Raw genomic sequence first — 13,398 nt, forward strand, 5'->3', positions numbered from 1 at the left:
TGCGTCCTGGGGGGAATCGAGACCCCGCCAACGGCAGGGGTGGCAGGCGGGCAGACCCAGGAGGCCCTGACACGGGAGGAGGGGACGCTGGGAAGGACTCAGGAGGCGTCCGCTTGAGCAGCAGTTTCCAGTTTATTGGAAGTGGAAGCTTTGCAAGAAGCTCGAAACTAACCCGTCACAGGAAGGAGAGCCCCGGGCAGGCCCAGAGCGGCCGCTACAGGCGGGAAGGGGCCGTCCCCTGCCCCGCTGCCGCAGACTGCCGCGGCTGCGATTTTCTGCCGACCGATCACTGACGTCTCTTCTCCCAGACAGTGAACACATCTCCAGTACGAACACAGGCGCAGGGCAGTCACCATAAAGTGGGTATAATCTAGATCGTCCCCGAGGGGGAAAAACAACAATTCTCAGACGCTGCCCTTGTCTGTCTATTTTGCTTCCGTTGACAGGTGGCGAGCATGTTGGAAAAATAAATATTTAGGAAAAGCGCACACACAGCGCCCTCACTACAAGGAGTTCTGGAAGGGACACACACAAAACACAGTATAGAACCCAGAAAATAAGACCAACCAGTAAGTATGGCTTTCTTAAGCGTCGCACACGTCACAGAATGAGCGAAAATAAGATCATCTTTCACCATATTGCAAAAAAGTTCCAGTTTTTGCATTTTCTCAGAGTTTCTTTTTTAAAAAGGAAGATGTGCAAAGTCGGAAGGAGAAGCTGTCTCTCGCGTCGAGGCCCCTATTCAGTCCTGGCCGTGTTACGACTGTTTCCCAAAACCGAGTCCAAACGCACACCCTGCTCGGGATCCAGAGCTTGAGACAAAAGTCCTACGGGTTCCCTGTCCCCCCACCCCAAAGAACTCACCACTCAACGCACTGCATTTTCCACTTTGGTGTTGCAAACACCAAATACAGACAGACACGAACAAAAAAGTACAAAACGTGAAAGGTAATCTACACATTTTTTTTCCTCTTCATAAAAAAATATTTATTAGGTTTAAACATTGATTTAAAAAAAAAAACCAGTCACGTAAAAAAACCCTTCATCACATGTGTTTGCCCTCCACGCCTCCCGAGTGGGGCTCACCTCCACGGACTGCGGCCAGCCGCCCGGCGCAGGCCCGGCCGACTGGGTGGGCAGGGGTGGGGCCCTCGGTTTTCCAGTGCAGTGTTGGTTTTCCGGAAGAAAATGCCCCGGGGCACTCACAGCGACCCCCAGAAACGTCAGCAAGGGTGGTCCGGAGCAGGGAGCGGGCGGGTCAGAGAGAGCGAGATGCCCTGAGTGCAGAGGTGGCCCAGGGTGTGGGCGGGACGGCCTGAGCGGTGGGACCAGTACAAAACCCAGAGATACTGTTGGTAGCAAAGGTCTGGTTTCCAAATACGTTTGTAAGAAAGGAGGTCTGTTTAGAAAAGGGGTCAGAAAGTCGGGGAGGTACACAGTTCTGAGGGCCCCGTGAGGGGTGCAGCCCGGGGCCTCACTGGTGAAAGGCAGCAAGGGAAGTGTGTCCCAGAGCCCTGCACTGGCCTCGCCACTCCGTGTCAGGAAGGGCGGGCTTCCTCCCCATGTCCCCACGGAGGACAGGAGTGTGGGTGGCCCCGTCCGCGCCCTCTATCTGGGAGTGCCCGGCTCCCCAGCAGCCGCCCTGGGCGAGCACTCCAGGCCACCACCGGAACCCAAGTTAGGGACTCGTGGGATTCTCCTGTTTCCACCTAAAAAGGATAGATGGGACTCGGCGGCCAGCCCCGTAGCCGCCGACAGCTCGTGGACAAAGGACAAGGACACGGTCTCCAGCAGGGGCCTCCGCCGGGCGGGGGCGGGACGGAATGTCTGAGTAGAAAAGTGCGGCTCCCGGCGGCCGCGCGGGAAGGGGACAGGCCAGGGCGGGTCCTGCGGCCCAGGGGACGGTCCTCCCAGCAGGGCTTTTCACTCCGAAAACATCGGAGTCACGAAGAGGCGGTGAGCTCATCTCCAGAGACGACGGACAGACCGACAATCGGAAGGTAAGACAACGCCAGGCTTCGTCAGGTCAGAAAGATAATGCCAACAACGTAACCGAACGTAACTACCTCAAACACGTCTCTGATGACTTACGAAGTTTGGTTACCACGGGCAGGGTGAGCGGCACCGCGGCAGTCCGGTCCCCGCCCCCGCTGTTAGCAGCAACAAGGCAAGGGCCCCGGCGGGGGCAGCGGGAGCGGCCTGGGCACGACAGCGGCGCCGAGGCTCCCCAAGGAAGTGCACGCGGAACGAAGAGCCCAGGCGCCCCAAAGGGACCTGAGTGGCCGGCAGCGGGGAGCTCTGAGCCCGGCACCAGAGGAGGGCGGCATGCCGGTCCCCACCCGGCCGCCTCCACGGGAAAATAGCACCTGGGAGACCTCGGCCCAGCCGGGGCTTCTGCAGCTGTTGATGGGAAGCACCAAAGCCCAGAGGCGGGAGGGCCCCGGGGCTTCCTGGACACTGGGCCTGGGTTCCACGAGGAACGGCCACGACGGCGGCAGAGGGCTGCGGTGGTGGCCGTGAGCAGTGACCAGGCTGCTGAGAAAGGGCGAGCAGAGCAGGGGGCGGGGGGGGGGGGGCTCCAGCCCTGGACATTGGATGTAGGCAACATCTTCCTTAACGTCCCTTGGACCTCGGGGTCGACATCAACCTCGGGGACGACGCTCAGGACCCCGACCGGCCCCAACCGTGACCTGGCCATCGGGCCATCGTGCGTCCTGAGGCCCGGCTGGCCACATGGGCTCCCTTGATGCCCTAGCCACGCGCACCTGCCGGGGACCCTCCCTTCGTCCCCGCAGACACGAGGGAACGTGTCCTCTCCCTCTGCTCAGATCCACCCTGTGCCCCCCAGCGTCCCGTTCGGTCCTGGAGCCCCGACTCGCCGGGGTCACGCCTGCCTCAGAGCCCACGGCTTCCGTGTGTGTCTGGGGCAGGAGCAGAACAAAGGGGGGTCCGTGTAGTCTGGCCCTGGGCGAGAGCAGATCCCTAGGGAAACACGCGTGCACACACACACACACACGCGCACACACGTGTGCACACACGCACGGTGGAGGGGTAGCACGGCCCCCGCCCGGCGGCCTAGGAGATCCAGGAGAAGTCCTTGTCGGGCGCGCCCGGGGGGCTGCCGGGTCCCCGCGGTGAGTCCTCGTCCTCCTTCTCAGCCACCAGCAGCGCGTCCTCGTGGGCCAGGCCGACCTCGTCCTCGTCCTCACACAGCTCCTCCTCGCCCTCCCCCCGCGGGTCGTCCGGGTCTTCCAGGTAGGGCCCATCGCCAGGGAACAGCTCGGGGGAGCCCCCGGTGCCGCCGCCGTCCAGGGGCCCGGCCATGCCTCGGCCCGCGCAGTCAGCGCAGACGCCGTGACGCCGCGAGCCGTGCTTGATGCCCACGCTGGCGGCCGACATGAACACGCGGCTGCACAGCTTGCACACGTACTTCTTGTCCTTGCTGTGGACCTGCGGGGGAGGGGCGGTCAGCGCGGGGGAGGGGCGGTCGGTGCGGGGGAGGGGCGGTCAGCGGGGGGAGGGGCGGTCAGCGCAGGGGAGGGGAAGGGGTGGTCAGCGCGGGGGAGGGGCGGTCGGCGCGGGGGAGGGGAAGGGGCGGTCGGCGCGGGGGAGGGGAAGGGGTGGTCGGTGCGGGGGAGGGGAGGGGCGGTCGGCGCGGGGGAGGGGCGGTCGGCGCGGGGGCGGGGGAGACGGGCGGTCAGTGAGGGGACAGGTGGTCGGTGCGGGGAGCAGGAGGCTGCAATTTCAATTCCTCAGATTTGGGGGTCCCCGGCATCCCAGAGCAGTCAAGTAAATGAAAACGCAGCGAGCGGCGTCAGGGTGGGAAAGGCTCGCTGAGCTGCGTCTTCCTCCACACCCGAACACACCCTCACCGACCGGTCCCTGTCCTGGGGGCTGGGCCCTTGGAAGGGGCCCCTCCGCGTCCGGGGCGGAGGCTCCTTGTCTCCCAGGGCAGGGGCTCCACAGGCGGCCGCGATGGTCCCCGCCCCAAGGGTCGTGGCCGCCCAGCATCCGCCGGCTGGGCCCCCACACGTCCTGAATCTAGAAACGGAGCCTCCAACGACGCGGTCCCCGGGACCCTCCAGTTTGTCTCTATTTTCCAGCCGGGGCCCCTCGACCCTCCCCCGACAGAAGTGGTTCTGAGAGCCGGCCCGGCTCTCAAGACGCCCCTCAAGACCCAGGGCTCCCACGCAGGCAGCTGGGGGTGGTACCAGGACGGCCCGGAGCGACAAAGGCATCGCGGGGAGCCCCTTGGCCGGCACCACACGGGGCACCTGTCCTGACAAGCACGTGCAGGAGGGAGGGAGGATGCAGGCACCATGGCAACCCAGGGCTCGTCCTCAGTGGGAAGCCGCTCCTGCGACACCCCCGCCCCCTTCCAGAGGACTCCTGGCACCACCGGCTGGGTCCCTCCCACTGCACGGGGACCTGTGTCCACCCAGAGGGGACACCGAGGGCCCCTACTGTCACCCGCTGGCAGACGCTCAGCAGCTTCTTGGGGTCGGGCCCCCAGCAATGAGAGGGGAAGACACAGAGCCTCTTCTCAGAAAAAGGCAAACCTGCACACATTTTAGGTACATTTTCAGGGATTTTATGGTCCTCCTTGAAGCCCAAGCAGGACCCCAGGCTGGAAATCTGGCCCCAACCCAGGTAAAGGGCAGAGCCTCCGCCGGGACTGTCTCCTGCAGCAATAACGTGGTTTTGCTAGGGAAAGCGACAACCTCCAGCATCTGAGTGTGACCAACAAGCCACTGTGCCCCCTGAGTAGGACAGCGTGGGCATCGGCGCGTGTGTCCCCCCAAGCTTCCGTGGTACCGTGAGCCTCTGCGGCTCTCAGGGTGGGCTCCGCCGAGGGGTGTCAAGTCCGTCGCAGTGACTGCCCCCCAGACCTGCCGTCCAGGCCGGGGCTACGGCTTCCCCTGCGGCTGGACCCCACGACGGGGGTGTGGGGGACACTGCAGGCCGGGCCATGGGACATCCTCAGTCAGCTGGGCTGGGCCCCCTACTTCTTGGGGCTGTCCCCCCTCCGGCTTTGCTGCCTGACCTCACGGGAGCCTTCCCAGGTGTCCTCACCCCCAAATAAGAGCCCCCACTGGGCTGGAAAGATGAAACAACAGGCTAGTAAGGTTGCCCCGTGCAGAGAGCCAACAGGGGGATCCAAACAGAGTAAATGCGACCCCAAAGTGAGGCAGAGCCCCCCCGCACCCCAGATGGACACACACAGGCAAAGGCCCCACTTATCCACACGGCTCGCCTCACCGGCAGCCAGGCCTGAGGCTGTCGCCCGACCCTCCCCCAGCCATCCGCTGCCCTTGTGCTAGGGCACCCCTGGGTCACCCTCACCGCGGCCAACACAGCCCTCCCACACCTCCTGGGGGTTCTCAGCACGCTGCAGGGTCGGCCAAGTCTGCGCCCTGTGGACGACTCCTGACACCCTGCAGATTCCCAGACTCGCGACAGCACCCGGACGCCCTCTCCTGGCCCCTGTGGCACAGGCTGAGGGCTCTGGGCCTCTGCCACCAGGGCCGCGTCCACGGCGTCAGCCCTGCAAGCTCCAGCTGGGCCACCCTCAGCCCTGGCCCGCCTTGAGCGTGTGTCTCAGGAAGACACTGACAGCCTCGAGGCCCAGCCCCGCCCCATGGTTTGTCTCAGCGGCCCCCGCTCCCTTGCCCTGTGCGTTCTGGCAAATCTGCCTCGGTGTTTCAAGGACGACCTTCTCCTATCACTCCTCGGCCGAGCAAACGCATCCACTCAGCACCTGCCGGCTGGGTGCCCACCACTGCCAGGTCACCCAACACTTACAAGGCCATGGGGGAGCCAGGGGGGTCCCACCATGACTCGGAGTCGGGGCGCTGGAGGAAGTGACATGGTGGGACGCGAGGGGCCCAGGGCAGGGGTCCTGGCAGGGGAGGAAACGCTTGCCAAGGCCTGGTTGGAGCTCGCCAAAGCCGGGCCGAGCTCTGGGGCTGGGGGTGCTATGGCCCATCTGCTTTCCGCCCCAAGTCTCAGGGGGTGGGGGTCAACATGGCTCCTCCTACTCAACTGGCCTTCCCCCTGCAGAGCAGAACCTACTTTAGGGCTTCCCGTGGCCTTCTGGGCACCGCACATCGTCATCCCAGCTTCCTGGACCTCTCAGCCCAGCACAGAGTGGGCCCAGCTGACCCCATGAGGACCCCATGCTAACTACCCTCCACTGACCATCATGCCAACCCACGCTGACCCCGTGACAACCCACGCTGACCCATGACGACCCACAGTGACCCCACGCTGACGGATGACAATCCGCACTGACTCCCATGCTGACCCTATATGACCCTGAGATGACCCATGCCGACCCCGCGACAACCATGCTAACCCCGTGATGAGCCCGTGATGACCCTGTGATGACCCATGCCGATCCCGTGACAACCCACGCTGCCCCCAGGCCTACCCTGTGACGACCCATGCGACCCCTGTGCTGACCCCGCGACGACCCACGCCGACCCCACGCCGACCCCGCCCCCACTCACCAGCGTGTGCCGCTTCATGTGCTCGCGCCGCGTGAACTTCTTGCCGCAGATCTCGCAGGGGTAGGGCCGCTCCCCGGTGTGGGAGCGCATGTGCCGCTTGAGGATGCACTGGTGCATGGCCGAGAAGCTGCAGTAGGGGCACTTGAACTTCTTCCTGATCACCGTGAACTCGTTGACTGGAAGACAGCGGACCCGCCGCGTCAGGGAGCCGCCTGCCCCCGCGAAGCCCGCCCAGACGCCCCCGTGAGGGCCCGCGTCCCACCGAAGGTCGGAGGCCGCTGCTTCCAGCACCGCCGGCCACGGGGCCGCGAGTGTCCGAGACCCCGTGAGCTCCGCGCACGCCGTCGTAACAGGGAACGAGTGTGACGACATGGGAAGCCGGAGTCCGGGCGCCAGCCGAGCTCCGCTCAAGCCCACGGGCCGCCGGGGGCCAGGAGCCGCCGGGCACAGCTGGCCTGTCCAGGCACCCGCGGGCCGGCGGCACTTTCAGTGTCCGGAGGGAAGGTGCCATCCAAGAAGCTGGGGGCACAGCCGAGTGAGGGGCTCGGGTCAGCCCCCAACGTGCGGCAGGACCGCTGAGTGGCCTCTGTCCCGGGCGTGACTGCCCCCGCCCGTTCTGCCTGCATTTCAGGGAGCGACGCCACAGGCCCCAGAGGGGTCATCCTGCGACCTGCTCGAGCACACGGCAGCGAACGCATCCCACACCAGGACGCGGCCACACCCACAGAGGCACCTTGCCCCCCACGCCAGAGCGTCTCCTGGTGGGGACTGCGGGGGCTGGGGTCCCAGGCATCAGACCCACTGAACAGCGCCCCACCAAGCACGGGGCAGCTTATGCTGAGTGCTGCCCTCGGTGATGGGCACCCCCGGACATCACAGTTACCCCCTCTGGGACGTGCAGAGCCTCCACCCAGTGACCCCGTTAACCTCGAGGCCTGGAAGCAGTCGTCCCAGACGTCACCAGGATTGCTGGGAGCGGCCAGGGCCTGGGATCTCACTTCCTGCCACTCAAGGAGCCCGGTGGTGGACACCTGTCCAGATGCATTTTCCCAGGGCCTCACGCTCGACAGCCCGGACAGCACCTGGCCGGCTGCCCGTGGCACCAGCCCCCGAACACAGGCCAGAGGTCCCCACGGTCACGAACGCTGGACAAGGTCGAAGGCAGGCTGCTGGAATGAACCCCAGGAGGGGTGTGCACACCGTCAGCCCGGCGGTCGTCCACTGGGTCCTCCGATCCCTACCGAATGTCCAAGTGTGGCAGGCCTTGGCCACAGTCACCACTGCCCCTCGAGGTGCCCAGGCAGAGATAAGAAAACAAATGCCCCAGAGTGACACAACCACGAAGCAGGACCCAGCAAAGCTGAGGTGACTCGGAGCCTGGGTCCCTCTCGCAGGAGGGAAGCAGCCGGTCTGCTGGAAGGACGCGCACCTGCCCCCACAACCGTGGGCCACCCACCAGGCCACCCAATAGCACAGGACCTCACTGCCATCTCCGTGAGCCATGCCCACGGCCCCGAGACCCATTCTGCTGTTCACACCCCAGCCATGGCCATGTCACCACGGAAACGACACCAACAGGGGTGCACAGCGGCATGAAGCGCACTGGCTCCCGGACCCCCCGTGCGAGCTGGCCCTCACCGCTGCTCCTCCGCCCCTAACGCACGCCTGCTTTGGTGTGTGGAAACGCTAAGTGTTGCTCTCTCTGCTCTACACGCCACGTGGGGCTCGAACTCACAACCCTGAGATCGAGAGTCGCACGCTTCACGACTGAGCCAGCCGGACGCCCCAGAGCAGTTCCAACTTTTTTTTAAAGCATTTCTTGCATGAACCCTTAAAGGGCATCTAATATGCAAACAACCCGGATTTCTTTCATTTCCACAGGCGGTGGTGCGAGCTCGTCCTCCTACCGTGTGCCTAGAGCTCCAGGCCCTGGTGTGAGAGTTGGTCCTCACAGGACACCCTTCCAGGATGACCTCTAGCCATCCTCAGGCCACCACGGCCCCAACACTAGGCTGTGTGGACTTGATCACAGCTCACAGCTGACGCCACTGCCTGGAGCCTGGCACCCGCTCGCCTCGTGGTCTCCGTGCCCACAAGAGGGATGCTGCACCCCCCACACCTCTCTTGGAAATCTGTCCTGGCCAAGGCAGTACAGCACTTGCCCACGCGCTTGCTCGCACGGGGGCGCGTGTGCGTGCGTGTGGCGGGAGCTGGGGGCGGGAGGTTCGCCGCAGCCGCACGGCGGGGAAGACAGCAAAACCAGAAGGCCGCAGGGAGCACCCAAGGCACGCAGCAACACGCGAGCGCCCCGCGTCCCGCCCCGAGGACCACCTCAGCTGAGAGCTCAGCGTCTGACCTCGAGTCTCCTTTCTGCGCACAGACAGGTTCCGGAACGGTGACATACAGTCACGCAGGCCACATCCTGCTAACACGCGGCGACCCGCACGGGTCTGGGGCCCTCACTGACCCAGCGGAGACCTTATGCTGGACGTCCAAGCCGCGCCCGCCACTCGGCCCCCGCGCGCCAGTCCGTGAGCTCCCCGACGGGCACACCGCTCCTCGCCTCCTGCACGCACAGCCTGAGAAGAGGCACGGGCCGAGCTGCCGCCGCCTCCCCCCGCGCAGCTGTCCTGTCTGCTGCCCTCGGCCGGGGTGCAGGGAGGACCCCGGAAGCCACGCGGGTGTGACGGACACCGGTCCCCACTGTCACTGTACGTGCTCCGCAGGCCCGGCCTCTGGACTGGGGGAGAGAGCTGCAGGAGCTCCTGGGGTGTCCGTGCAGCCCGAGGGGAGCTGCGCTTCCCAAGGGAGGGCCTCGAGCCAGGGGGAGCTCAGGCTGTGGCCCCCGGAGCAGGGCCTCCAGCACCCCCACAGCGAGACCGAGCCAGGGAAGACCGCGCAGCCCGCACACCTGATGCGGCCGGGCCGGCCCGCAGACCAGGCCTGCGGGGCCCCCTCGGCTCTGCGCCGTCCGTCCTCCCCAACCCGTCGGTCCTCCCCAGTGGTTCTCTGAGGCACTGTGATCCCACTTTTCATCCTACGCCAAATAAAGCAGAGGCACCACCCTCTCTGGGATGGAGGGAGAAGAGGACGTGAACTCTTACGTTATTTTATTTAAAGCAAGCTCTTTTGAGAGTATTTGCTCACGGCCTCTATTCTGCTTCTATAAACACCAAGTGAAAGGCCGAATCGTGTACTCCAGCCTTCTGCACGTAGCAGCTCGGACGCACCGGGAAAAAGAACGGATTTCTGTGCAGAAGTGCTGCATTTTTCCCGAGAAAAACAATCTAGAATGCACAGGCGTGAGTGTGGCTGTTCGTCAGGGGCCCTCCCTGGCTGGGAAGAGAGCCCGCGCGGCTCCAGACACTTGAAACACGCACTTTCGGAAGCGAAGATGGCGATGTTGGCATTTTCTTATTATGTCAGTTTCCTGCCTCCACCGGAACACCGGGAACGGGGCGGTCGAAGGCACCACAGAGCTACCCGGCCCAGCTGGGGAGCCAGAGTCTGGGACCCAGGTGTCGCAGGGCTGTGCCCCTCTGGAGGCTCCAGGGAGGGTCCTTCTTGCCCCTTCCAGCTCCCGAGGGTCTGGGCGTGCTGGACTTGGGGCCACATCTTCCCATCTCCACTTCCTCCGTGTGGCTTCTCCGCATCTGGGAGACGCGTCTTCTGTCTCTTATAAGGATACTTGTCATTGGATTTAGGTCCAACTTGGATATTCCAAGATGGTCTAATGTAGTCATATCTGCAAAGATCCTTCTTTCCACATAGGATCGCATCCACAGGTTCCGGGGCTTAGGACGCGGACGCAGCTCTGGCGTGGGGGACACATTCCACCACCTCCGAGAACGAACTGCGCCGTGAGCACTAGCGGAATTTTCATGGGCTGTCGTGATCGAAACAACTTCTTCTTGGAAAGAACCTACCACTTCCAGAACCTGTGACTTACAGTCTGTGTGTGTTCGGAAAACTTGCCACAGCACACGGTTTTCTTCTCATAAACACTAAGAGAGCCTTAAAGGTCAACGGTGACAGCGTCATTGAAATGACGGAAAAGCACAAATCCCGTCCAGTCGAAGCAGTCGCTCGCGGCCACTCTGTCCGAACCGGACGCCCTCCCTGAGACCGAGCGCTCCGGCGCGCACGGGAAGCTTATGACGGAGGAGCCGGTTCCGATGCAGCACCGGACAAGCACCGAGCAAGCAGCTGGGGACGCCTGACTCCAGTGTTGCGGAAATGCACCTGTAGGAAGGCTGCGCGGCCGCCGCCACTTGGCCCTGACCCCAGCCCCCGCCCCGCCCCCACCCCTTGCAGCCCCTCAGGAGGGTGAGACCCGCCGGACAAGCGAACATTCCAGAACCATTTCGCGATCACCTCAAAGCCTGCAGGGAACCACTGGCGATGCAGACCGGATCTGCAGGCCGCCGGCGGTGCGCAAGGGCACAGGAGTCCTCCCTCACAGGACCACCGCATTTTCACTCGTCTTCTGACCGTAACCGCCAAACGCTGCACTTCAAGTGCATTTCGGAAACAGGTCCAAACCGGAGCCCCACTCTGTCCTCCCAATAACAAGTTTATTAGGCTGCCAATCATTTTGCGTTAGAGCATAGTGAAGCTCTGATGTCTCCAAACTACTTTTGAAAGGTTTTCTAACCCTACAGGAAGTGCACACAGCTGACTTACGCATGCGGCTCCGTGAACGTTGACCTCTGCACAGCCCGGCACCCTGAAGGCACCCCCTGGTCCCCTCCTCGTCGATATCCCCCCACAGGCGAGGACTGCTCTGCCCTCCGTCATCACACATCTGCTTCGGGACCTCGCATTTGTGGGATCACACACTCTGGTTCAGCCTCAGCCACTCAGCAGAGTCGGCGAAAGTCAGCGCACGGCTGTCGGGGCAGCGGCTTGCTCTGGCTTGTTGCTGCGCTGTGTTCCGTGGTACGACACCAGCCGCCCCCCAGCGTGCGCCGAGGGGCACCCGACCTCGTGGACCGTGGTGCTCAGACGGCTCCCAGACACGTCTTCTGCTGAACAGGCTCTCATTCCTCTTGGGCATACACCTAAGAGAGGACTGTCCGGGCCACAGGGAACTTGCACGCTCCACTTCGGCAGATGGGGCCAGGCGGTGTTGCACGTGGCCGCACCAGTCTTTGTCCCCTCCAGCAGCGCACGAGCATCCCGGCTGCTGTGTCTTTGCACAGCTTGGGCAGTCTGCGGGTCTCTGTCCTCCGGCCCGACGCGCACCACAGGCTGTCGTCTGCATGTCCCACCCACCGAAGGCCCCGAGCCCGCTGGTAACGAGCTTGCTCCAGTCTGCCTCCTTCTTACATGTTTTTAAAGTTTTATGTGTGCCGAGCATGAATCTTTTGTCAGATATATTCACTGCAAACATTTGCTCCAGCCTCCAGCTGGTCCTTTTTCTCTCTGAACAGCATCTTTCGTGGAAAAGTTCGTGATTTTCACCATGTCCACTTAGACAAGAGCTTTTTATGAGCTTCTTGAAAACCACCGCCGTGGTCAGGAAGCTGTTGTCCTCGGCCGTGCTCTCTAAAACCATCCACTTTCTCTAATTAGGCTGGTGATGCATCCCGAATTAATCTTTGTGATTGGTAGTGAGTTAGAAGTCAGGATTCGTTTTTCTCAACATCCAAAGCACTGAGGATCACGTACTGAGAAGACCGTCCGGCCTTGGGGCACGGCCAAGTCGCCTCTGCCCAGGCCAGGGGTCAGACCGTGTGGTCTGTGCAGACTCTGCCTGCGGTCGGCTCCCTGGTGATTCCGCCACTCGGCGGACAGTCTCATCCACCATCCTCTTCCCCGGCTGTCTGTGACAGCCATGCCTTTCCTCAAGCATCCCAGTGCTCGCACCTTGGCGCCCTGGGACCGCCCCTCGCAGGGTTGGCCATTTCCAAGAGAACCGTGTGCCTTTCACAGGCAAACCAACTATCACGTTGCCTTACTCACCCCAGCACCAGACGACCGGGGGTGGTCCCCGCGACTTTGAGCACTAAGCCACCCTAAGCCTGCTTGCTCTGGGCCAGCCGTGTGGTCCCTTTGGTCCCAAGGAGACCACAGTCAGTCCCAACGGCTCCCGGGGGAGCCCTACGTGCTGCCTTACACCCCCTTCGGCTCCCAGTCTGACAGCATTTTAAGGAATTGGCCCATTTCCCCCAGCTTGTCAAATGTGTTGATATCAATTGTTCACGATATCTTATTATTGCTCTACTACCCATAGGATCTTAGTGGTGATCTCTTCTTCCTACCTTTTATTTACAATTAGCACGGTCTTCTGTTCGTGTTGGTCACGTCTGACAGGAGCTTGTGAGTTTTATTAACCTGTTCAGCTTCCTTTACTGTTCTACCCGCGTCTGCCTCCACTTCGCCGACGCGTCCTCTTTTGTGCACTCTCGCTTACTCTGGGTTTAATTTGCTCTTAAAAGTATACTTAAAAGTGGGGCGCCTGGGTGGCTCAGCGGGTTAAAGCCTCTGCCTTCAGCTCAGGTCATGATCCCAAGGTCCTGGGATCGAGCCCCGCATCGGGCTCTCTGCTTGGCTGGGAGCCTGCTTCCTCCTCTCTCTCTCTCTGCCTACTTGTAATCTCTATCTGTCAAATAAATAAATCTTTAAAAAAAAAAAAAAGTATACTTAAAAGTATGTTGTTTGATTTCCAAACGCTTGAGGGACATTCCAGTATCTTTTCGCTGCTGATCTGTAAAGAACTACGTCAGCGGGCTCAGAGAAGACGTGGACTCCACTGAGACCCATCTGCCCTGTCAGCGGGCCGCCAGCACCTGTCACCGCACCTGGAGATTCCGCGTCAATTTCAGATTAGTTACGTTGTTACACAGGTGGGAAATGTCCATGCAGAGTAGCAAGTTGAATCCAGTGA

At 62.4% G+C, this 13,398-nt stretch overlaps 1 protein-coding gene across 1 annotated transcript in view; it reads right to left on the reverse strand.

Moving 5' to 3' along the window:
* Window positions 1–113: 113 nt before the first annotated feature.
* The window catches only part of ZBTB46 (zinc finger and BTB domain containing 46), a 60,196-nt gene continuing 46,911 nt past the window's right edge, over window positions 114–13,398 (reverse strand). The window contains 2 exon segments of the mRNA XM_045980233.1: window positions 114–3,450; window positions 6,510–6,685. Of these exon segments, the coding sequence (XP_045836189.1) occupies window positions 3,076–3,450; window positions 6,510–6,685 (551 nt within the window). The 3' untranslated portion in view covers window positions 114–3,075.

This window comes from Meles meles, chromosome 16 (genome assembly GCF_922984935.1).
Source record: "Meles meles chromosome 16, mMelMel3.1 paternal haplotype, whole genome shotgun sequence".
Lineage (NCBI taxonomy): Eukaryota > Metazoa > Chordata > Mammalia > Carnivora > Mustelidae > Meles > Meles meles.